Source organism: Somniosus microcephalus, chromosome 28 (genome assembly GCF_052327205.1).
Source record: "Somniosus microcephalus isolate GS21.2 chromosome 28, FLI_Smic_1.0, whole genome shotgun sequence".
NCBI classification, from domain to species: domain Eukaryota; kingdom Metazoa; phylum Chordata; class Chondrichthyes; order Squaliformes; family Somniosidae; genus Somniosus; species Somniosus microcephalus.
In genome coordinates this window covers 15,985,404-16,011,675 of record NC_141014.1, presented here as the reverse complement: position 1 = coordinate 16,011,675, position 26,272 = coordinate 15,985,404, and the positions used below count along the sequence as shown (strand labels likewise).

The 26,272-nt window shown below is 50.9% G+C and overlaps 1 protein-coding gene across 1 annotated transcript in view; it reads right to left on the bottom strand.

Annotated features, from left to right (window-relative positions):
- Window positions 1–24,899, bottom strand: part of LOC147098995 (transcription factor AP-4-like) — a 40,624-nt gene extending 15,725 nt beyond the window's left edge. Inside the window, exons 1-3 of the mRNA XM_085969516.1 lie at window positions 24,636–24,899; window positions 13,813–13,978; window positions 11,742–11,840 (exon numbers count right to left, since the gene is read on the bottom strand). Coding sequence (XP_085825642.1) covers window positions 11,742–11,840; window positions 13,813–13,978; window positions 24,636–24,712 — 342 coding nt within the window. The 5' untranslated portion in view covers window positions 24,713–24,899. The remainder of the gene's footprint in view (window positions 1–11,741; window positions 11,841–13,812; window positions 13,979–24,635) is intronic.
- Window positions 24,900–26,272: the final 1,373 nt, after the last annotated feature.

Below are 26,272 nucleotides of genomic sequence, written 5' to 3'. Positions count from 1 at the left end.
GGATCAATTAAATAGTTTTAAATCCGAGATCAATAGATTTTTGCTCACCAGGAATGTTAAGGGATATAGATCCAAGGCGGGTGGATGGAGTTGGGATACAGATCAGCCATGATCTCATTGACCGGCGGAACAGGCTCGAGGGGCCGAACGGCCTCCCCCCATTCCTATATTCTACAGACTCTTTTTCTTTTTTTAAAAATCATCCACGGTGAGGAATGTAAGCATTGAGAGAATGAAGCTCGTCCCGTTTCACGCAGTCAGTGTCCACAGCAAGGAGTCCCTGGTCAGGTGTTGCAGGGGCCCGACGGGGAGTAAAGCTGCCTATACCCTGCCCCGACACCGTGCCCCGACCCCATTCAACCCACAAACCGGCAGGTGAGTGACTTAAACCGCACAAGCGGATTTAAAAGCAGGAGCGGTATGGCCGGTCAGAGTTAGCAGAGGTCCGCTCGCTCTTGCACCTCTTTCCAGAGGAGATCCGCGAACGCTGCAGTTGGGACATTGATTCACGTTCCCACACCAACCGCTCCTGCGACCTGTTGGAGCGCGATCGGCAGTTAGTCCAGAGTCCCCAAGGGGGGGGGGCGCCAACGGGGCGCAAAGCCCCTAGTGCCAGGACGCGGCGCCGCCAATGCCTCCCGCAAAATTTAGCGGCGGCAGTAGCCGGTAGTGCCCCGTGGCGCTGCGCCTCCAGCGACGACGTCATCGCCATGCGCAGCACCCCGCCCGCAGACTTCGTTCGTGCCCCCTGACCTACCACCGGACGCTATATCCGACAGGGTCAGGGGGCATTCTCGTGGCCGGGGCGGCGATAATTAAAGGGCAGGCGCCGGGCGGCCATATTTTTCCAGGCCCCCTGCCAGCACCTGCCTCCTCCTCCGGTACCGGCCGCGACCCGTAGCGCCGCGATATTCCATGGGAACGCCGCATGAGTTCGGGGGAGCGCTTCCAGTAGTGCCCCGCCTCCTGCTTGGGACGCTACCATTGAATTTCGGGCGCGGGGCGCCAACTTTTCCGGGGCGTGAGCCAATTTTCTCCCCCACACAGCGTTTATTCTATATAGAGCATTGAATCAGTGGGTTGGGCCTACTCACAGGCCAACCTTCAGACTTAACAGCTCAAGTATTCAGCTTCTGCCACCAAGGTGGTATAAGATTATGAAGGGGTTCGATAGGGTAGACGTAGAGAAGATGTTTCCACTTGTGGTGGAGACCAGAACTAGGGACCATAAATATAAGACAGTCACTAATAAATCCAATAGGGAATTCAGGAGAAACTTCTTTACCCGGAGAGCGGTGAGACTGTGGAACTCGCTACCACAGGGAGTGGTTGAGGTGAATAGCATCGACGCATTTAAAGAGAAGATAGATTAGTGCATGAGGGAGAAGGGAATAGAAGGATATGTTGATAGGGTGAGATGAAGCGGGGTGGGAGGAGGCTCATGTGGAGCATAAACACCGGCATAGACCAGTTGGGCTGAATGGCCTGATTCTGTAAAATTCTGTGTGAAACCTGTACAAGAGCGCAGCGGCTTTAAGGGAACAGGGCTTTAGGAGCACAGGACTTATTCACCTATCTGGGGGCTTCTGCTTAACAGCCTCCCTGTCAATTCTGCCCGCTTGTTGTTTGAACACTGGTCAGCAGTCCCCAGAGTGACAGCTGAGCAAACAGCTGGTGCAGCAGCTGCAACTCCTACCCCAGCGAGTCAGTCAGCGCACACAGACACACAGACAGAGACACGCACACGCACAGACACAGGCACAGACACGCTCAGACACACAGACAGAGACACACACAGACAGAGACAGAGACACACACAGACAGAGACAGAGACACACACAGACAGAGACAGAGACACACACAGACAGAGACAGAGACATACACAGACAGAGACAGAGACACACACAGACAGAGACAGAGACACACACACGCACAGACACAGGCACAGACACGCTCAGACACACACGCATGGACACAGACAGAGACATGCAGACACACAGGCACACACACAGTCACGCAGAGACACAGCATTTTTGGGTGACGGAGGATAATCTAATCGGTGCTTCTTTATGTAACTGCTTCCCCCCCCAATTCATCGGTTTGCTCAAGATTAGCATCTTCTCAGAAAAGGACAATGAAGAAAAAAAGCAGATGGCACCAATCCAGAGCCCCGCCCCTTACACAGAACAACAGATGGTGAGTGGGTCCTGTAAACCGCTGAGCTTCACACACACACACCGCTGACACACACACACACCGCTGACACACACACACACCGCTGACACACACACACACCGCTGACACACACACACACCGCTGACACACACACACACCGCTGACACACACACACACCGCTGACACACACACACACCGCTGACACACACACACACCGCTGACACACACACACACCGCTGACACACACACACACCGCTGACACACACACACACCGCTGACACACACACACACCGCTGACACACACACACACACACACCGCTGACACACACACACACTGATGCGCCATCAATTACTCAAAAGACTGAAGTTGAGCGAGTAACAATCAAGCTTTTATTAACTAAAGAATGAAGGTCTTGTCTCGAGTGGTCGACCCGTCCAGAATACTAAGGGACTGGGAGGTAGTCACTTATATACCTGGAATAGTGGGAGGAGTCAGCCGAGGCATGTCCAGACCTGTACCTAGTGGAATACACATACAGACACAGACAGGTATGACAGTGGTTTACCACATTCACCCCTTGTTTAAAAATGAGTCCGGCGGGGTGAAGTGTATTTAAAAGTTCGTGTATTGGAGTCTCTCCGGAGGTCTTGTCTGCCGCTGTGATCGACGTGGCGACGGCAGGGGTGGTGGAGCTTCCGGCGTCGCGTCCCGTGTAGGCTGGGGCCCTGGAGTGTAGTCCTCGTGGGTGACGGTCCAAGGCGAGCCGGCTGCTGGGGTTGGATATCGGGTCGTGGGGGGGGGTGGTAATGGGTAGTGGGTTACAGCGGTCCCCGAGGGTGCGAGGTCTCGTATGGAGACTGTGTCCTCCCGCCCGTCCGGGTACGCAATGTAAGCGTACTGGGGGTTGGCGTGGAGGAGGTCGACCCTCTCGACCAGGGGGTCCGTTTTATTGGCCCTCACGTGTCTTCTCAGTAGTACCGGCCCTGGGGACGTCAGCCATGGCGGTAACGATGTCCCCGATGTGGACTTCCTTGGGAAGACAAACATTTTCTCGTGAGGGGTGGCATTGGTGGCAGTGCAGAGAAGTGACCGAATCGAGTGGAGCGCATCGGGGAGCACCTCCTGCCAGCGGGAGGTCGGAAGGCCCCTAGACTTTAAGGCTAGTAGGGCAGCCTTCCAAACAGTTGCATTCTCTCTTTCCACCTGTCCGTTCCCCCGGGGGTTGTAACTGGTGGTCCTGCTTGTGGCTATACCCCTAGCGAGCAGGTACTGGCGGAGTTCGTCGCTCATAAACGATGAGCCCCGGTCGCTATGGATATAGCTGGGGAAACCGAACAGGGTGAAGAGGCTGTTCAGACATTTAATGACCGTGGCACTGGTCATGTCCGGGCAGGGGATAGCGAACGGGAACCGGGAGTACTCGTCAATGATGTTGAGGAAGTACACATTGCGGTCGGAGGAGGGGAGAGGCCCTTTAAAATCGACGCTCAGGCGTTCGAAAGGGCGAGTGGCTTTTATCAGGTGGGCTCTGTCTGGTCTATAAAAGTGCGGTTTGCACTCAGCGCAGACTTGGCAGTTCTTGGTCATGGTCCTGACCTCCTCAATGGAGTAAGGCAGGTTGCGGGCCTTGATGAAGTGGAAGAACCTGGTGACCCCCGGGTGGCAGAGGTCATTGTGGAGGGCCCTCAGCCTATCGATCTGCGCGCTGGCGCAGGTGCCACGCGATAGGGCATCTGGGGGTTCATTGAGCTTCCCAGGCCGGTACAAGATCTCGTAATTGTAGGTGGAAAGTTCGATTCTCCACCTCAAGATCTTGTCATTTTTGATTTTGCCCCTCTGCTTGTTGTTGAACATAAAAGCAACTGAACGCTGGTCAGTGAGCAGGGTAAATCGTTTTCCGGCCAGGTAGTGCCTCCAATGACGCACAGCCTCCACGATAGCCTGGGCCTCCTTCTCGACCGCGGAGTGTCTGGTCTCCGGGCCCTGGAGGGTTCGTGAGAAGAATGCCACAGGTCTCCCCGCCTGATTAAGGGTGGCGGCCAGAGCGAAGTCGGACGCATCGCTTTCCACCTGGAAGGGGATGGATTCGTCCACTGTGTGCATGGTGGCTTTGGCAATGTCTTCCTTGATACGGTGGAAGGCTAAGCGGGCCTCTGCCGTCACGGGAAAAGAGGTGGACTTGATCAGCGGACGGGCTTTGTCTGCATAGTAGGGGACCCACTGAGCGTAGTAGGAAAAAAACCCTAGGCACCTCTTCAGAGCTTTTAGGCAGTGGGGCAGTGGGAGTTCCATAAGGGGACGCATCCGGTCCGGGTCGGGACCGATGACCCCGTGTTCTACAACACAGCCAAGGATGGCGAGGCGGTCTGTGCGGAATATGCACTTCTCCTTGTTATATGTCAGGTTCAGGAGTTGGGCGGTGCGGAGGAATTTCTCGAGGTTTGCGTCATGGTCCTGCAAGTCATGGCCGCAGATGGTCACATTATCTAGGTAAGGGAAAGTGGCCTGCAGCTCGTTTTGATCGACCATCCGGTCCATCTCCCTTTGGAAGACGGAGACCCCGTTGGTAACGCCGAAGGGAACCCTAAGGAAGTGATAGAGGCGGCCGTTTGCCTCAAAAGCAGTATACTGGCGGTCTTCAGGGCTGATGGGGAGCTGGTGGTACGCTGATTTCAGGTCAATGGTCGAAAAGACGCGGTACTGCGCGATCTGGTTGACCATGTCAGCTATGCGGGGGAGTGGGTAGGCGTCCAGCAGGGTGTAGCGGTTTATTGTTTGGCTGTAGTCGATGACCAGGCGTTGTTTCTCGCCGGTCTTAACGACCACAACCTGGGCTCGCCAGGGGCTGGAGCTGCCCTCAATAATCCCCTCCTTCAGGAGCCGTTCCACTTCGGTTTTGATGAAAACCCTGTCCCCGGCACTGTATCGCCTGCTCTTTGTGGCGATGGGCTTACAGTCGGGGGTGAGGTTAGCAAACAGTGGGGGGGGTGGGACTCTGAGTGTGGAGAGGTTGCATCTAGTGCGCGGCGGGCAATTTGGAGGCTGCTGGCTGCGGACTGTGAGTGGGGGGAGGGGGCCACCGTACGCCATCGTAACGCTTTTGAGGTGGCACTGGAAATCCAACCCCAGTAGAACGGCAGCGCAGAGGTCGGGCAGGACCAGGAGTTTAAAATTATTGAACACAGTCCCATCTACTACTAGTGTCACCACGCAGTAGCCGCCAATGTCCGCTGACTGGGACTCGGAGGCCATAGAAATCCGCTGGTGCGCAGGCAGGACTGGGAGAGAGCAACGCCGCACCGTGTCGGGGTGGATGAAGCTCTCTGTGCTCCCGGAGTCAAAAAGGCAGTTTATTGCATGGCCGTTTACCTTAACGTCCATTTTGGACCGAGCTAGCTGGTGCGGTCTCGTTTGGTCCAGCGTCACAGAGGCCAGCGTAGGGGTCGGTGTGTCGCTGCGAGTATCAGATGGGGGGGGGTTGGCGGTCTGCTGCGTCCCGGCTGGTGTCCAAGATGGCGGCGCCCATGATTCCCATGTGGCTGGAGTCGTCCAAGATGGCTGCTGCTGCGGTGGTTCGCACATGGCTGGGGAGGCCCAAGATGGTGGCTCGCACAGCCCACACGCGGCGCTGCTGGCGTTCGGGGTGGCTTTGGCCTTGCAGACGCTGGCGTAGTGTCCCTTTTTCCCGCAGCCCGAGCAGGTTGCATTCTTCGCCGGGCAGCGCGCTCTGGGGTGTTTGGCCTGGCCACAGAAGTAGCATTTCTGGCCTTGGGATACTGCTGTCTGGCTTTGGGACACTGCTGCGGTAGTTGGGCCGTTGTTGGGCTGTGGCTGGGGTGGCACGGTGCTATGGGGCTGTCCTACCGTGTCCCAGGTTGTCGTTCCCCGCGGCGTCCACGGTGCAGAGGAGTAGGCATCCATGCCCCGGAAGGCTGCGTCCAGCGTTAGTGCGATGTCGGAGGCTTTGTCGAGGGTGAGGTCACTCTGCTCCAGCAGTCGCTGTCGGGTGTAGTTGGACCTGTGGCCCGCTACGAAGGCATCCCGGATCAGTTCCTCCGTGTACTTAGTGGGCGTTACCGCCTTACACCCACAGGCCCGGCCAAGCACGGACAGTGCTTGGAGGTATTCCTCAGTCGATTCCCCAGGTTGTTGCTTGCGACTCCCCAGAAGGTGCCTAGCGTATACTTCGTTCACAGGGCGCGTGTACTGGGTCTTGAGGAGCTGGAGGGCGGCTGTGTACGAGGTCGCGTCCCGGATGACTGAGTACACTCGGTGGTTCACCTTGGAGATCAGGACAGACAGTTTGTCCGCATCCGTTTCGACCGCAGTGGAGGCAGTCAGGAATGTCTCGAAGCACGTGAGCCAGTGAGCAAACTTGGTGGAAGCGTCCGCTTCCCGACTGTCCAGGTCCAGGCATGCTGGTGTGAGGATCTTCTCCATTATAAAAAATTTAGTTAATAAAATTGATGCGCCATCAATTACTCAAAAGACTGAAGTTGAGCGAGTAACAATCAGGCTTTTATTAACTAAAGAATGAAGGTCTTGTCTCGAGTGGTCGACCCGTCCAGAATACTAAGGGACTGGGAGGTAGTCACTTATATACCTGGAATAGTGGGAGGAGTCAGCCGAGGCATGTCCAGACCTGTACCTAGTGGAATACACATACAGACACAGACAGGTATGACAGTGGTTTACCACACACACCACTGACACACACACACCGCTGACACACACACACACACCGCTGACACACACACACACCACTGACACACACACACACACCGCTGACACACACACACACACACCGCTGACACACACACACACCACTGACACACACACACCGCTGACACACACACACACACCGCTGACACACACACACACCGCTGACACACACACACACCACTGACACACACACACACACCGCTGACACACACACACACCACTGACACACACACACACCGCTGACATACTCACACACACACACACACTGCTGACACACACTGCTGACACACACCGCTGACACACACGCACACCGCTGACACACACACACACTGCTGACACACACCGCTGACACACACCGCTGACACACACACACACCGCTGACACACACACACACCGCTGACACACACACACACTGCTGACACACACACACACTGCTGACACACACCGCTGACACACACACACACCGCTGACACACACACACACCGCTGACACACACACACCGCTGACACACACACACACACACACCGCTGACACACACACACACACACACCGCTGACACACACACACACACACCGCTGACACACACACACACACACACCGCTGACACACACACACACACACACCGCTGACACACACACACACACACCGCTGACACACACACACACCGCTGACACACACACACACCGCTGACACACACACACACCGCTGACACACACACACACACACCGCTGACACACACACACACCGCTGACACACACACACACACACACCGCTGACACACACACACACCGCTGACACACACACACACCGCTGACACACACACACACACACCGCTGACACACACACACACACACACACACACACACACACACACACACACCGCTGACACACACACACACACACACACACACACACCGCTCACACACACACACACACACCACACACACACCTGATACAGGCAATACTGTGAAATATCACCTGTGATGTATGACATACAGAAACAGGCCATTCAGCCCAGCTGGTCCGTGCCGGTGTTTATGCTCCACACCAGCCTCCTCCCGCTCTACTTCATCTCCCCCTATCAGCATAGCCTTCTATTCCTTTCTCCCTCATGTGCTTCCTTCAGGCCTGAGAGGTTCTAACTATCAGGAAAGACTGAACAGGCTGGGGCCCTTTTCTCTAGAAAAAAAAAGAGAAGGCTGAGGGGTGACCTGATCGAGGTCTTTACGATTACGAGGGGGTTTGATAGGGCAGACTTAGAGAAGATGGTTCCACTTGTGGGGGAGACCAGAACTAGGGGCCATCAATATAAGGTCGTCACTAATAAATCCAATATGGAATTCAGCAGAAACCTCTTTACCCAGAGAGTGATGAGAATGTGGAACTCGCTACCACAAGGAGTGGTGGAGGCGGATAGTATAGATACATTTAAGGGGAAGCTAGATTAGTGCACGAGGGAGAAAGGAATAGAAGGTTATGCTGATGGGCTGAGATGATGAGGGATGGGAGGAGGCTGGTGTGGAGCATGGACACCGGCACAGACCAGTTGGGCCGAATGGCCTGTTTCTGCGCTGTACACTCTAGGGGATTTAATGTTTTTATCTAGCTTCCCCTTAAATGCATCTATGGTAAAATGGTCAGATCTGCAGTCAGTCCTCACACTGAAAACTGCTTCCAGCTCGTGGCTGTACCTGCAGGTAGTAACATCGCAATTCACTGAAATCACCTGGAAAAACATGGGCACATGCAAGAGAGTGATCTGTGCAGCGTGATTTCAGTCACTTATCAAGTGGCTGGGGTCCAATTGTTCACCATACAGTGCCCCCCCCCCGCCCCCCCCACAGCCAAGGGACGACCGAGTTCGAGTTGTGAGTTCGAACAGTGAGGGGCACCTGTCTAATTGAACCTTGGGCAGGTCATTGGGGGGGGGGGCGCAGAAAATCACAGCCGACCCCAATCCCGTCTTCAACACTGTCCAGTTCACAGGAGCAGGAACCTTTTCCCAACACCACTGGACCCGTCAGCCAGAGGCCTGGACGAATAATCCAGGGAACGTGAGTTCTCATCAGTTTGTGAATTGGAATTCCGTTTAGAAAGCTGGCATCAGTAAAAGTGACCACGAAACTATCGGATTGTCGTTAAAAACCCAGCTGGTTCACTGATGTGCTTTAGGGTAGGAAATCTACCGTCCTCACCCGGTCTGGCCCACACCAATGTGGTTGACGCTTAATTGCCCTCGGAAGTGGCCCAGCAAGCCAGTCTGTTGGATCAAAACACTTGCCCCGCAGTGGATCTAGAAGGAGGCCCCGCCACCACTGTCACAGGGCAACTAGGGGATGGGCAATAAATGCCGGCCTTGCCAGCAACGCCCATATCCCGAGAATCCCGAGTGTGCTCAAAGCTGCGTTCCCATCGAGAGGGAGAGCGCACGCGGGACCGTGGAAATCCAGGGCGGGTTAGAGCAGTGGCATTTATCTTGAAGGTGAAACTGGGAGGTCCTACAGGTAAGTGAGCAAGAGAGCCCCCGACCTTTTGGGCAACCTTGGACAACTCAAATCAGAGATATGCGAGCTGGAAAGTTACGGCAGTGGAGAAGGAGCAGCTCAGAGGGATTTCTGGGCCTATATAATAATCAATCGATACAACAACAACAACTTGTGTTTATACGGCGCCTTTAACATAGGAAATCGTCCCACGGCGCTTCACAGGAGCGATTATCAAACACAATTTGAAACCGAGCCACGTAACGAGATATTAGGGCCGAAGCTAGGGAAGTCTTGCTACAACTGTACAGGGCGTTGGTGAGACCACACCTGGAGTACTGTGTACAGTTTTAGTCTCCTTATTTAAGGAGGGATATACTTGCATTGGAGGCAGTTCAGAGAAGGTTCACGAGGATGATTCCTGGGATGAAGGGGTTGTCTTATGAAGAAAGGTTGAGCAGGTTGGGCCTATACTCATTGGAGTTTAGAAGAATGAGAGATGATCTTATTGAAACATATAAGATTCTGAGGGGGCTCGACAGGGTAGAAGCTGAGAGGATGTTTCCCCTCGTGGGGGAATCTAGAACTAGGGGGCATAGTGTCAGAATAAAGGGTCGCCATTTAAGACGGAGATGAGGAGGAATTTCTTCTCTCAGAGGGTCGTGAGTCTGTGGAATTCTCTGCCCGAGAGAGCTGGGGAGACGGAGTCAGTAAATATATTCACGGCGGAGATAGACAGATATTTGAGCAACAGGGGAGTCGAGGGTTATGGGGAGAGAGCGGGAAAGTGGAGTTGAGGCCAAAATCGGATCAGCCACGATCTCATTAAATGGCGGAGCAGGCTCGAGGGGCCGAATGGCCGACTCCTGTTCCTATTTCTTATGTCCAAAAGCTTGGTCAAAGAGCGTCTTAAAGGAGGAGAGAGGTAGAGAGGGGTTTATGGAGGGAATTCCAGAGCTTAGGGCCTAGGCAGCTGAAGGCACGGCCGCCAATGGTGGAGCGATAAAAATCAGGAATGCTCAAGAGCCCAGAATTGGAGGAGCGCAGAGATCTCGGGGGGGGGGTTGTGGGGCTGGAGGAGGTTACAGATATAGGGAGGAGCGAGGCCATGGAGGGATTTGAAAACAAGGATGAGAATTTTGAAATCGAGGCGTTGCTTAACCGGTCAAGTGGAGGGATCAACCAAAGGCAGCAGGCTGGTGTCAGAGAGCAGGAAGTGACCACACCAGGGGGAAGAGGCCAAGGTGAAGGGAGTGGCACACCTACCTTGCACAGAATGTACAGCACAGAAACAGGCCAATCAGCCCACCAGGTCCATGCTCCACACGAGCCTCCTCCCACCCCTATTCATCTCACCCCATCAACATACCCTTCTATTGCGGGATCCTGGGCTTCACAAATAGGGGTATAGAGTATAAAGGTGTGGAAATTATGATGAACTTGTATAAAACACTGGTTCGGCCTCAACTGGAGTATGGTGTCTAATTCTGGGCACCGCACTTTAGGAAGGACGTGAAGGCCTTAGAGAGGGTGCAGAAAAGATTTATGAGAATAGTTCCAGGGATGAGAGACTTCAGTTACGTGGATAGATTAGAGAAGCTGGGGTCGTTCTCCTTCGAGCAGAGAAGGTTGAGAGGAGATTTGATAGAGGTGTTCAAAATCATGATGGGTCCAGGCTGTCCCATTGGCGGAAGGGTCGAGAACCAGAGGACACAGATTTAAGGTGATTGGAAAGAGAACCAAAGGCAACGTGAGGAAAAAAAAATTTATGTAGCGATTGGTTAGGATCTGGAATGCACTGCCTGAAAGGGTGGTGGAGGCAGATTCAGTCGTGGCTTTCAAAAGGGAGATGGATAAGTACCTGAAGGAAAATAATTTGTAGGGCTACGGGGAAAGGGCGGGGGAGTGGGACTGGCTGAAGTGCTCTTGCAGAGAGCCGGCACGGGCTCGACGGGCCCAATGGCCTCCTTCCGTGCTGTGACCATTCTATGATTCTATTCCTTTCTCCCTCGTGTGTTTATCTAGCTTCCTCTTAAATGCATCGATACTATTCGCCTCAACCACTCCCTGTGGTAGCGAGTTCCACATTCTCACCACTCTCTGGGTAAAGAAGTGTCTCCTGAATTCCCTACTGGATTTATTAGTGACTCTCTCATATTTACGGCCCCTAGTTTCGGTCTTCCCCTTGTAGATGCAGGTTATGGGAGCTGGAAGGGCCAAAACGTTAGTACAGGTACATGGAACAGTTACACCTCACCCATTTCAACTTAATACTCGGAGCAAATAGTCTGAGCACAGGAAGTGCATTCTATAAAGGTATATATGTTGCAGGCTCCATGTCAACCTGCTGCCCCGCTCACCTGCACCAGTCGCTTTAGATGTGCGTTCTGCTGCATCAGCCGGGTCTTGTCCTCCTCCAAAGCAAAGATGTACTCAGCTGTTTGTTGCAGGATCGCTGCCTGTCAGGAGAGAGGTTTAAAAATATTTCTATTCCTAACAGGTACCTTAGTGTACAACAACTTGCATTTATATAGCGCCTTTAACGTAGTAAAAACATCCCAAGGCGCTTCACAGGAGCGTTCGCTGACTGTATTTGACACCATGCCACGTACGGAGCTATTACGACAGGTCTTGGACACAGACCTGGGTTTTAAGGGGCGTCTTAAAGGAGGAGAGGGGCGGAGAGAGGTTCAGGGAGGGAATTCCAGAGCTCAGGGCCTCGGCAGCTGAAGGCATGGCCGCCAATGGTGGAGCGAAGGAAATCGGGGATGGGCAAGAGGCCAGAGTTGGAGGAGCGCACTGCCATGGAGAGGCATGGCAAATACAAGAACCACGTACCCCGCTCCTCGCACAGGACAGAGACGAGGAATAATTCTCCCGTGCCACTCCTCAGGATGACTTGTGAGCTGGTTTAGGAATGGGATCAATGAAGCCAACAGTGGGAGAGACTAAGACACTCTTTGCTGGGACACAGGCCTCTGAGGCTAGTCAGCATCAGCATGCCAATTGAGCTGGGTCTGCACCTGTCCCACTGTCCAGCTGGAGTCAGTGGACAGCAGGCAGGAGTAGGAACCCAATTCTTCCCCCACTCCCTCACACCGGGGCACCTCGATCAGTGATAAAAAGAAAGATTTACATTTCTATAGCGCCTTTCACGACCAATGAAGGACTTTTTGAAGTGTAGTCACTGTTGTGCTGTAGAAAACATGGCAGCCAATGTGTGCACGAACAACAATGTGATAATGACCGGATAATCTGTTTGTGATGTTGATTGAGGGATAAATGTTGGCCCAGGACACCGGGGAGAACTCCCCTGCTCTTCTTCGAAATAGTGCCGTGGGAACTTTTACGTCCACCTGAGGGCAGAAGGCACCTCGGTTTAACGTCTCATCCGAAAGACGGCACCTCCGACAGTGCAGCACTCCCTCAGCACCGCACTGGGAGCGTCAGCCGAGATTTTTGTGCTCAAGTCTCTGGAGTGGGACTTGAACCCACAACCTTCTGTGCACAGTTTTGGTCTCCTTATCTGAGAAAGGACATACTTGCCTTAGAGGCGGTGCAGCGAAGGTTCACTAGATTGATTCCTGGGATGAGAGGGTTGTCCTATGAAGAGAGATTGTGTAGAATGGGCCGATACTCTCTGGAGTTTAGAAGAATGAGAGGTGGTCTCATTGAAACACACAAGATTCTGAGGGGGATTGACAGGGTAGATGCTGAGAGGTTGTTTCCCCTGGCTGGAGAGTCTAGAACCAGGGGTCACAGTCTCAGGATAAGGGGTAGGCCATTTAAGACTGAGATGAGGAGGAATTTCTTCACTCGGAGGGTTGTGAATCTTTGGAATTCTCTACCCCAGAGGGCTGTGGAGGCTCAGTCATGGTTTATATTCAAGGCTGAGCGATAGATTTTTGGACTCTAGGGGGAACAAGGGATTTGGAGATCGGGCGGGAAAGTGGAGTTGAGGTTGAAGATCAGCCATGATCTTATTGAATGGTGGAGCAGGCTCGAAGGACCTGCTCCTGTTCCTAAGTCTTATTCTATGTTCTTATGTTCTGACTCAGGAGGCAAGGCTGTCACCCACTGAGCCACAGCCGACACCGTATTGCTCACCAGGCTGGGATTGGAGATCAGACCTGGGAGCTTTCTGGTCCGCATGGCTCCGCAGTACACCAGGACAGAGCCTTGCACCCACGGAGCCAGCCGGGGGGGGAGCGAGAAAATCACGAGCATGAAAAAAAAACACCCAAAAGTCTTAACTTCAACGAAACGACACACACTCGAAACAAGTTCTGGAAAAGTGGTCAAGAGTCTTAAAAAGGACCCTCCAATTTAAAACAGGAAAAAGCCTTTGTTTGGCGGGCGACAGGACACATGGCGAGTACAAAGGCTGGAAGGAAGGAAGGAAGCAGTCCAATCCTCAAGGTGCTAACAAACCTTGCTGAGCTTCTCGCCATCCGTGTGAGGCAGCAACACTTTCAGGGACTGAAAGCCGGCGTTGATGCTCTGCATGCGTCGGCGCTCGTTACTGTTGGCGATTTCCCGGCGGATCCGCCGGTCGTGATCCCGCTGGCTCTCCGGGGTCAACGGAATGTTGGAGAGGCTGTATTTTCAAAACAAACAACAACAAAAAAGAGACAACACACGCTTGTGACAGGAGGCTGGAGACGAGACGAGCCTTGCTCGTAATTTCATTTCAATCTTTCGCCCTCATCACAAAAACTTACCAGGGAAGCAGCAGAGGGAATTAATCCTTCCCGTGTTCCTTTCACCTCCACTACCCCACCCCGCCTCAATCTACAGGCTTTCAAAAGCAAATCGTGGCACCACCCAACGTCCATCCACCTCTATCTAAAATAACAACAGAAAACGCTGGAGAAACTCAGCAGGCCAGGCAACATCCGTGGAGAGAAAAACAGCCAACGTTTCAGGTCGAAACCCTTCCAGAATTCGACCTGAAATGTTAACTCTGTTTCTCTCTCCACGGATGTTGCCTGGCCTGCTGAGTTTCTCCAGCGTTTTCTGTTGTTATTTCGGATTTCCAGCATCCGCAGTATTTTGCTATCATCTCTCTATCTAGCTAGTCCTCTCTCCTACTTTTTCCAATCTCGGTGATGGCCCCACACCGTAGGCCCACGCATGGCCCCTCATCTGGGTTTCTCAATAAAGCCTCCATGAGAAGGGATTAATCTTCCATCCCGTTCTGTCCTTTTATCTAGGCACTCGGTAGCCAGTTCCCAGCCTGGCCAGATTAGCTCGTTAAATACAACATCCGCCTGCATTTACATAGCGCCTTTAATGCAGTACAATGTCCCCAGGTGCTTCACAGGAGCGATTATCAAACAAAACTTGACACCAAGCCACATAAGGAGATATTAGGGCAGGTGACCAAAGGCTTGGTCAAAGAGGTAGGTTTTAAAGAGCGTCTTAAAGGTGGAGAGAGGTAGAGAGGTTTAAGGAGGGAACATATTGAAAATGGAGGCAAGTGCAGCATTTGTATGAAGAAATTAATTTCTCTTGCACTGGTACAAGTCACGGCACCCTCTACATAGAAGGCTGGTTAACAAAATTGAGGCTCATCGAATAGTTGGGTCAGTGACAGCTTGGATAAGGAATTGGCTTAAGGACAGAAAACAGCAAGTTGTGGTAAATGGCTGTTTTTCAGACTGGAGGATGGTAGACAGTGGTGTTCCCCAAGGGTCAGTGCTGGGGCCACTGCTTTTTTTGATCATTATATATATATATATAAAATGGGGCAGAAATTCCTCCCCAAACGCGTGAGTACGGAAGGGGTACTCACACGTCTGGCCAGAGGAAATGCCGGTTTTCAGCATGCACAGCGCATGCGCTGAAAACCGGCATTTCCTCTCCTCCAGCCCAAGAGTTGAAGAGGCTAGCGCGTGCGCTGTAGGGGGCAGCGCGTGCGTCTTGGATTTCCTCTGTTTTGGGGGATTTGCGCATGTGTAAAGGCCTCCGGTCTTTACGCTTGTAAAAAGCACACGTAAGTATTTATTTTTACAGGTAAGTGGTGTTTTAGTGTAATTTAGAATTTTTTTTTCCACAGGTTTATTATTTTAAAGAATCTACAATAAGGGAAGTTTAGTTTTAGACCCTTTTTATTAAAAATTTATTTTTTTCAAAAAAAAAAATTGTTTAAATTATTTTTTTAAACTTATTTATACTTAATTTAATTAATGATTGGGATGTTTTTTTAATTTTTATTTAAAGTTTAAATAGTGTTTTGGGCCCCCGTAGTTTTCATGAGTTTGACAGTTCTTACTCTCAAACTCATGAATGAACCTTCCCCTCCCCTGATTGGTTGTACAGTGCTCACCTGATCCCAGCCGGCACATCGCACTAACTACGCCGCTGGGTCAGGTAAGCACTGCGCGCTGACATCTGAACCGGGCCTGTGACAGGAAATGCAAGCAGGCCCGGGCTTCGGATGTCAGCGCGCAGGGTGAGTGCAGATCGGGGGCTTGCACCCGCGGGAAGCCCCCGACCCGAGTTTTTGGCCCATTATATATATATATATATGGACCTGGATATTGTGGGGATGATACCAATCGACTTCAACAGTACATGGAAAGTCTAGCAGAATGGGCAGACAAGTGGCAGATAGAATTTAATACAGAGAAGTGTGAGGTGATGCATTTTGGCAGAAGGAACAGGGAGAGGCAATATACACTTAATGGCACAGTTTTAAAGAGTGTGCAGGGGCAGAGTTAATGTGCATAGGTCCCTGAAGGTGGCAGACATATTGAGAGAGTGGTTAGCAAAGCATATGGGATCTTGGGCTTCATAAATAGAGGTATTGAGGACAAAAGTAGAGAAGTTATGCTGAACCTTTATAAAGCGCTGGTTAGGCCACAACTGGAGTATTGCATCTAGTTCTGGCCACCACACTTTAGGAAGGATGTGAAGGCCCTTGAGAGGGTGCAGAGGAGATTTACCAGAATGGTTCCGGGGATGGTGGATCTTAGCTATAAGGACAGGTTGGAGAAGCTGGATTTGTTTTCGTTAGAGCAAAGGAGGTTGAGGGGTGATTTGATAGAGGTGTACAAGATTATGTCGAGTTTGGATAGGCTAGACGGGGAAAGGCTGTTCCCACTAGTTGATGGTACAAGGACTAGGGGACACAGATTTAAGGTTTTGGGCAAGAGATACAGGGGGGACGCGAGGAAAAACTTTTTTACGCAGCGAGTGGTGAGGACCTGGAACTCGCTGCCGACGGAAGTGGCGGAAGTGGAGACACTCAATGTTTTCAAGGGGAGACTGGATAGGCACTTGAGGGAAATAAACTTGCAGGGCTATGGGAATAGAGCGGGGGAATGGGGCTGACTGGATTGCTCTACAGAGAGCTGGCACGGACTCGATGGGCCGAATGGCCCCCTTCTGTGTCTCTATGAATGTGTTAATGACAGTAGCACCTACATGGATAAAAGAACGTCACATGTGACTGAACGTTCCAGAGCTTAGGGCCAAGGCAGCAATAGTATGTGAAACAGCAGAGGGATCAGATCACTGAATATGAAATCCCAAACAATTACCAACATTTTGAGTAATGATGTTCTTCCTAACATTGGTGTTAAATTTTACTTTCACCAGTTTAACTGTAGATAGATTTTTGGACTCTAGGGGAATCACGGGATATGGGGATCGGGTGGGGAAGTGGAGTTGAGGTCGAAGATCAGCCATGACCTTATTGAATGGCGGAGCAGGCTCGAAGGGCCTACTTGTGCTCCTATCCTGTGCTCCTCGGTCCCTGGCTTAATTTAAATTTTCATTTAGAGGTCAGCCCTGGCTCAGTGGGCAGCACTCTCGCCTCTGAGTCAGAAGGTTGTGGGTTCGAGTCCCTCTCCAGAGACTTGAGCATGAAAATCCAGGCTGACACTCCAGTGCAGAGCTGAGGGAGCGCTGCACTGTCGGAGGTGCCGTCTTTTGGATGAGACGTTAAACCAAGGCCTCGTCTGCTCTCTCAGGTGATGCAAAGGATCCTATGGCACTATTTTGAAGAAGAGCAGGGGAGTTCTCCCCAGTGTCCTGGGGCCAATATTTATCCCTCAACCAACATCACAAAAACAGATTATCTGGTCATTATCACCTTGCTGTTTGTGGGAGCTTGCTGTGCGCAAATTGGCACATGACTGCACTTCAAAAAGTGCTTCATTGCCTGTAAAGCGCTTTGGGATGTCCTGAGGTCGTGAAAGGTGCTATACAAATACAAGTCTTTCTTTCTTTCTTAAATGAATATTCGGAGTTTTCTACTTGATAAAGCTCGGTGATTATAGAGCTGGTCTCACTAACCTTTCATAGGGTCGTTGAGTCATAATGGCACAGAAGGAGGCCATTCGGCCCATCGAGTCCGTGCCGGCTCTCTGTAGAGCAATACAGTCAGTCCCATTCCCCCGCTCTATCCCCGTAGCCCTGCAAGTTTATTTTCCTCAAATATCTATCCAGCCTCCCCTTGAAAACATTGAGTGGCTCCGCTTCCACCACTTCCATCGGCAGCGAGTTCCAGGTCCTCACCACTTTCCTTATAGTTCATCCTCTCTGTACTTGGGATCAGTGTTGCTGCTCTCCTCTGCACCTTTACCAGTATGAGGTGGTGTGGTGACCGGAATGGACTATAGGGTTCGCAAGAACCTAAGAATTAGGAGCAGGAGTCGGCCATACGGCCCCTCGAGCCTGCTCCGCCATTCAATAAGGTCATGGCTGATCTTTGACCTCAACTCCACTTTCCCGCCCCATCTCCATATCCCTTGATTCCCCTGGAGTCCAAAAATCTATCAATCTCAGCCTTGAATATACTCAAAGACTCAGCATCCACAGCCCTCTGGGGTAGAGAATTCCAAAGATTCACAACCCTCTGAGTGAAGAAATTCCTCCTCATCTCGGTCTTAAATGGCCGACCCCTTATCCCAAGTTGTTTTGCTCAGCACTTTGTAAAGGGAGAAATAATTGGTCTTTCTTCACAAGGAACTGGAAAATAATTGCTGGGATAGAAAGGACTTCATACATGACAAGAGTTACAATAGTTCCTTCCTCCTGGAGTTCCCTCGACCCAGGGTCTACACTCTAGCTACCAATCCCCACCCCGCCCCGCCCCGCCCCACCACACTACACCACCAGTTAGACTGCACTTCTGGCAAATGAGCCACATCCTGCAGGATCTCAGTAAGGTATAATGGCTAATCTGTCTCAAATGCTTGTATCACTGTACTTACAATTACTTAGAAAATCAGATTCTATCTTGTGAGAGATGAAGAGAGGTGGGAGGAAGCTCGGGTGGAGCATAAACACCAGCATGGGCCGAATGGGGTGGTGGGGGTCTGGAACTCACTGCCTGAAAGGGTGGTAGAGGCAGAAACCCTCACCACATTTTAAAAGTACTTGGATATGCGCTTGAAGTGCCGAAACCTACAGGACTACGGACCAAGTGCTGGAAAGTGGGATTGGGCTGGAGAGCTCTTTGTCGGCCGGCACAGACACGATGGGCCGAATGGCCCCCTTCTGTGCCGCAAATTTCTACGATTCTATGGCCTGTTTCTGCGCTGTACATTCGATGTAATCTGGAGGGAGCACTTTGAGGTTTCGAACGCCAGGGTGAAGTATTGGTGGTTGCAGATCTGTCACTGTGGGTGGGAGCAACTTAAGAGGATGAATTAAGAGTAACACACTAGAAGCAGCTCACACATTATTAAAGTGTGCTGGTTTATGTCCGATTTTCGATCATGCTCTGGTACCAATATTTTTTTTTAAATAGGTCCAGTGACAACACTGCCTCTGAACGAGGCCCCCTCCCCTCTCTCACTGCACATCTGATGTAAAAACGAAACCAACATATGGACCAGTCCAAGTTGTTTATCAGCGAGCTCGGCTCACAGCGTCTCTCCCCCCCTCCCCGAGGCTGGCTCCGCGCCACAATTCATTTTGGAGACAGTCCAACATTCGGGGGAAAGCTGCCAAAGTCTCGAGCGGCTAACAGAACATCCGCCCCCAGGAGATCCCAGCAAACAAACCAACAGCTGTTAGCAGAGACTGGCCGGCTGGCCGGTGCCAGTAGTGGACTGCTCGCTGCAGCACGGCCAAAGGTAGAGGCCCCGAAATACACTTGCACAAATCCTTTCTTTCTGCGTTTGTCGAGCACAGCGACGAAATTTCAAACAGAATCAATGTGTAAAATTATGAGGGGGCCTAGATAGGGTGGATAGGAAGGACCTATTTCCCTTAGCAGAGAGGTCAATAACCAGGGGGCATGGATTTAAAGTAATTGGTAGAAGGATTAGAGGGGATTTGAGGAGAACTTTTTTCACCCAGAGGGTGGTGGGGGTCTGGAACTCACTGCCTGAAAGGGTGGTAGAGGCAGAAACCCTCATCACATTTAAACAGTACTTGGATATGCACTTGAAGTGCCGTAACCCACAGGGCTACGGACCAGGAGCTGGAAAGTGGGATTAGACTGGAAAGCTCTTTGTCAGCCAGCGCGGACACCAACAGCCAAATGGCCTCCTTCTGTGTCGTAAATTTCTATAATTCTATGAAATATTATTCACTCTTCTCTCGAGAGCACCGACCCACGTTGAGATTCGCTCCATAGACTCGGGCTGTCCGCTCGAACCTCACACAAGTGAATCGCAACATAGGAACCGGAGGAGGCCATTCAGCCCCTTGAGTCTGCTCCACCATTCTGTTAGATCATGGCTGATCTGCACCTCGCCTGCCTTGACTCCACAGCCCTCGATACCCTTACCCAACAAAAACATATATGGCTCTCGGTCTCGAAAGCTCCAATTGTCCCCCAGCATCTTCTGGGGCGGGGAGAGAATTCCAGATTTCCACTACCCTTTGTGTGAAAATGTGCTTCCTGATTTCACCTCTCTGACAAAAGGCCATCGACCTGAAACGTTAGCTCTGTTCCTCTCTCCGCAGATGCCGTCTGACCTGCTGAGTGTTTCCAGCATTTTCTGTTTTTATTTCAGATTTCCAGCATCCGCAGTATTTTGCTTCTGTACTTCCCGATTTCACTCCTGAATATCCTGGCTCTAATTTAAGATTATATCCCCTCGTCCTGGATTCCCCCACCAGAGGAACTGGTTGCTCTGTATCGACCCTATCGATTCCGTTTGTCATTTTAAACGCCTCAATCAGATCACCCCTCAATCTACTAAACTCAAGGGAATACAAGCCAAGTTTAGGCAACCGGTCCTAATTTAACACTTTAAGCCTCAGTGTCATTCTGTGAATCTGCCCTGCACCCCTTCAAGGCCAATATATCCTTCCTGAGGTGCGGGGCCCAGAACTGAAGGCAGTACTCCAGATGGGGTCTGAGCGAGGCTGTAAACAAGAAGTGTGGACGGGCTATTTGAATGCGCAGTCGTCACATTGCCAATATACTTCTGAGCCACAAAAAAGTAAGATTTCTATATCGCCTTTCATGACCTCAGGATGTCCCAAAGCGCTTTACAGCCAATGAAGTACTTTTTGAAGTGTAGTCACTGTAGTAATGTGGGAAACCCGCCAGCCAATATGCGCACAGCAAGCTCCCACAAACAGCAATGTGATAATGACCACATAATCTGTTTTAGTGATGTTGATTGAGGGATAAATATTGGCCAGGACACCAGGTTTAATTCTTCGAAATAAGATCCTTTACGTCCACCTGAGAGAACAGACATGGCCGTGGTTTAATATCTCATCCGAAAGACGGCACCTCCAACAGCGCAGCACTCCCTCAGCACTCCACTGGAGTGTCAGCCAAGATTTTTATGCTCAAGTCCCTGGAGTGGGACTATGAACCCACAACCTTCTGACTCAGGGGCGAGAGTGCTGCCCACTGAGCCACAGCTGACATAGATCAGAAGGGTTCCAGATTCAACCCACAGTCTATTGAGTTCTTTAGGCGACACTAGGGGAGTAACAATGGACCTCAATACCTCCTAATTGGCAGGGTTGGAATGGGAAACATCAGCCAAGGTGCCTGCTCTTGATGTTATGCGGCCACCACAGGGGAACATCACACTTGACTATGATAACCCCTATGGCTGAATACTCTGCTGACAATGTCTAGATTTATGTGTGGGAATAGTCTCTTAAACAGGAGTATTGTTAGAGCTACTAAGACCCACAGGACCACCCTCCAGAATGAGTCACCACCCTTGGGGGAGGGGGGGATTAAAATGGGGAAATTCCCTAAGGTGCAGCTACAGCATAATCCCTTTCAATTCTTTATAATGCGATTGCAACAACTTTTCCGTTTACATGTGGAAAATATCCAAATACGCAGATTTGGGGGCAGTTTAAGGTAATTGGTAAAAAGAACCAGAGAAGAAAATGAGGAAAATGCTTTTGGTTGTTGCGATCTGGAACGCGCTGCCCGAAAGGGCGGTGGGAGCAGATCCAATAGTAACTTTCATAAGGGAGTTGGATAAATACGTGAAGGGGAAAATTTGCAGGGCTACAGGGAAAGAGCTGGGGGAGTGGGACTAATTCGACAGCTCTTTCAGAGAGCCGGCACAGGCACGACTGGCCTCTTTCTGTGCTGTCTCGTTCTATGAAATTGGTGCAAGAACAAAAATACAATAAACTTTTAAAAAGTGGTGAAGGTGGCGAGCGTTATATTACGAGAATGTTGCCTGTCGGTGCTATCGACTCTTGCGGCAGACTATATACTGGGGGCCAGGGGGGTGGCCAGGGGGGTTCCAGTGTAAACTTGTGAAGCTAACGCACGCACACCACACAGGTTTGATAGATGTGTTTAAAATCATGATGGGTTCAGACAGGGTAAATGAAGAGAAACAGCACAAAATTGCAGGAATGTGGGAAAGAGTGAGGGAATGGGACTAACGGGGTCAGCCATGGTTGGTGGGTCGCACTCTCTCGCCTCGGAGTCAGAAGTTTGTGGGTTCAAGTCCCACTCCAGGGACTTGAGCACATAAAGCTAGGCTGACACTCCCAGTGAGGTGCTGAGGGAGTGCTGCACTGTCGGAGGAGCTGTCTTTCGGATGAGACATTAAACCGAGGCCCCGTCTGCTCTCTCAGGTGGACGCAAAAGATCCCATGGCACTATTTCAAAGCGAAGAGCAGGGGAGTTCTCCCCGGTGTCCTGGTCAACATTTATCCATCAATCAACATAACAAAAACAGATTATCCAGTCATTATCACATTGCTGTTTGTGGGAGCTTGCTGCGCGCAAATTGGCTGCTGCGTTTCCCACATTACAACAGTGACTACACTTCAAAAAGTACTTAAATAAAAACAGAAAATGCTGGAAATACTCAGCAGGTCAGGCAGCATCTGTAGAGAGAGAGAAACAGAGTTAACGTTTCAGGTCGATGAAGGGTCGACCTGGAGCGTTAACGCTGTCTCTCTCCCCACAGGCGCTGCCTGACCTGCGGAGTATTCCCAGCATTTTCTGTTTTCATTTCAGATTTCCAGCACCTGCGGTATTTTGCTTCAAAAGTACTTAATTGGCTGCAAAGCGCCTCGGGAAGTCCGGTGGTCGTGAAAGGCGCCATAGAAAGGCAAGTCTGCCTTTTTAACTGGATTGCTCTGTGAAAGGGCCAACACAGACTCGATGGGCCGAATGGCCTCCTCCTGTGCTGGCCTGCGCTATGGTTCTACCAGTGTAAACAGTACCAAGTGTTCCGAAGCGCACACACAGACACAGTTCACGCCCCCCTTGCATTGCTGCCCATCACAATCAGACTACAACTGGAACAGCCAATCGGATTCGCCAACAGTCTAGTCAATTTCAGCCCCATTCATAAATTTCACTCGGTGTCCCCCCTCCAAAACTTCTTCAATGAGTTCCTGTGCCTCGGAGACTGTTGGAAATATGATTGTATTCGATGAATTCCTGTTAACAGATTTTTTTTTGGAAAAAGAAAACCATTTTGCTTCTTTCGTCTCTAACATTCTTCCAATATTTTTCAAAAATTGCTACTCATAATAAATGCATTAAAAATCTTAGGGTCTAGTTTAAGTGCGATGGGAGGGATTTTTTGGGGGGGGGGAAAACACCATTTTATTGGACAAAGTAGTCAAGTTTCTAAAAATCCTCTCTAAGTATGTGCTGAAAAATAATAGTCTGGTAATTGTCTACAATGTTTCGCGTAAGAACTATTTGATTGTTATGATCTTAAAATGAAACGCTCAGTTGCATTTTAAAACTTCTTCCCTCTCAAAATTAAAATGCGAGTTCTGGGGGGGAAGTTTAATAAGAATTATGTTTAAGTTTAAAGGTGCCCGGACTGGGGGCGCTTTGGCTCCGCCCTGGCAAAGCCTTGGAGCGCCTCGGCGACTTAGAAACAGTGGCACGGAGATTCGGAATGGAAACATTGGGGGCGGTGGGAAGAGAAGCCAGAAATCCATTTTTTAAAAATAAAAGCGTATTCAACCCGAACTCCACCGTGCACAACACATTCCGCGCAGAGCAAGGACCCAGCAAAACACGAACACATCTTTTCCACCTCTCCCCGCGGGGGGGGGGGGGGGGGGGGTTGAACGGGAAGGTGAAAGAGAAATTGCAACAAGAAGGATATTTTAGACAAGATTTTTTTTTAAATGCCTCCTTGCATAGGCTTGCACGCAGTTCGCACTATCGGAGCAACAGTGGGGCTTTGCTTCCCCACATCAAACCCCTTACAAAAAGCAATTTTATTTTCCGAATTGCATAGGAAAAGGGGGGGGGGGGGTGAATGCAACTTTTGCTTCCTTTAGCAATCAGCACGCATTTGCAAAAAAAAAAGTGGGAGGGTCCATATTACAAAACAAATAAGACACACACACAGAGGGGCGGCCATGATCTGCTAGTCAAGAAGAGGAGGGGAAAGGGGGGGGGGGGGGGTGAAATGAATAGGATTTAAAAAGAAATCGCAAGCCGGGCAGGAGGGGGATTGCCCGATTGGAACGTTGCTACATTATTCAAGGTTCCAAACTTTGCAACAATCGCCGGGGAGATTCCAAAATGGAACGTTTGGTGATCCGAGCCCCACGTGGCCCGACTGTGTTTGCAATTTGCATCTGCTCCCTCCCATTGCTGCAAGGATCCCCTCTCCCAGCCTCTCTCTCTGTTGCCATAAAGGAGAGAGGGGGGGGAATCTTGTTGCATTTTCGCTTTAGAAAGCATTACCCCCCCCCCCCCCCCGATCTGCGACTATCTCTACCCAATTCCACGTGTGGATGGCGTTTAAATGCCCCCCTCTCTGTCTGTTTCTCCATTGATACATTGTCTCTGAAATAAACAAACTGATACACACCTACACAAGCCTCCAATCACTTCCTTCTCTGCTTTGCGGAATTCTTGCAGTGTTTTTTGCCCCGCGTAATAAGCCATCGATCCTTTTTTTGCTTTCGCCCCCAAGTTTTCAAAAGCTGTTGTTGGCAGACTCGTTTTTTATATATATATATCAATTTCTTTTTAAATCCAAGAGGGGGAGGGGGGGAGAGGTTTGGAGTTATAGTAAAAACATTCAGCAATGGCGGGAAACAGCTGGGACCTCGTGGTCAGCTGGAGCCGCAGCACCGCTTTCTGCCTCCGCACGGCTGGCGGCCGCTGGGTCCTAGCGCCCGCCGCACACTCCCGCCCACCCTCTGACTCCGCTCCCTGGCTGCTGCTTTCTACCGTCACTTGCAGGGGAACGCCGCGCTGCATTCATGCAAACACCCCTACCCCCCAAAATATTGGGGCTGCTGGAAATCTGATATACACACTCAACATCTCTGCACAGAGCAGAAACAGAGTTAAAGTCTTTCGTCAGAACGGGAAAATAGTTAGAGATGCAACAGGTTTTAAGCATTAAGCACAGAGGCAGGGAGAGGGGAGGATGAAAGGAACAAAAGGATTACATAGGATACACAGCACAGAAACAGGCCACTCGGCCCAACAAGTCCATGCCGGCGTTTATGCTCCACTCGAACTTCCTCCTGTCTTTCCTCATCTAAATCTATCAGCATAACCCTCTATTCTCTTCTCCCTCATATGCTTGTCCAGCCTCCCCTTAAATGCGCCTATACTACTCGCTTCAACCACTCCCTGTGGTAGCGAGTTCCACATTCTCACCACTCTTTTTGGGTAAAGAAGTTTCTTCTGAATTCCCTAGGGAAAGTCCGTGATAGGGTGAAAGGCAGGGGGGATCCCTCTGGTCTTCCTCTCCACCCCTGGAGGTGGGGTTTAGTTCCACAGGTTACGGTCGCCCTCCACTCCTGCACCCTTGTGCTGTTCGGGTGAGCCTGGATTAAGAGTGGCAGCGGCCTATTCAAGCTTGGAGGGTTTTGCAGCAAAGTTTCTCGCCCGGCCTCCTGATCCTTTGCTCATCTGACGGCCGCATGCAACATTCAGTGGGAGTCGCTGAACGGTGATCAGTAATGAGAACCCTGACTGATTTTCCCTCCCTAGCTCTGAGGTGTGGGGCCCAGTTGTAATGCTGTCCTTGCAGAGCTCAGCTACCGTGGCTCAGAGCAGGAGTCACCTTGGGACCTTCTAATCTGTATGGTTTAGCGCTGCACTGCACAATGCCTTTTGGGGACAATGGATGAGCCTGGCTTGGCTTTTAACTAAACAGGGCCATATCCTTCCCTCTTTCTGCAGATGAATAATAACTTTAATATCAATAATAACTTTCAAATGGGAATTTGATTAATGTGCATAGGTCCCTGAAGGTGGCGGGACATATTGAGAGAGTGGTTAACAAAGCATATGGGATCTTGGGTTTCATAAATAGAGGTATTGAGTACAAAAGTAGAGAAGTTATGCTGAACCTTTATAAAGTGCTGGTTAGGCCACAACTGGAGTATTGCATCCAGTTCTGGTCACCACACTTTAGGAAGGATGTGAAGGCCCTTGAGAGGGTGCAGAGGAGATTTACCAGAATGGTTCCGTGGATGGGGGATCTTA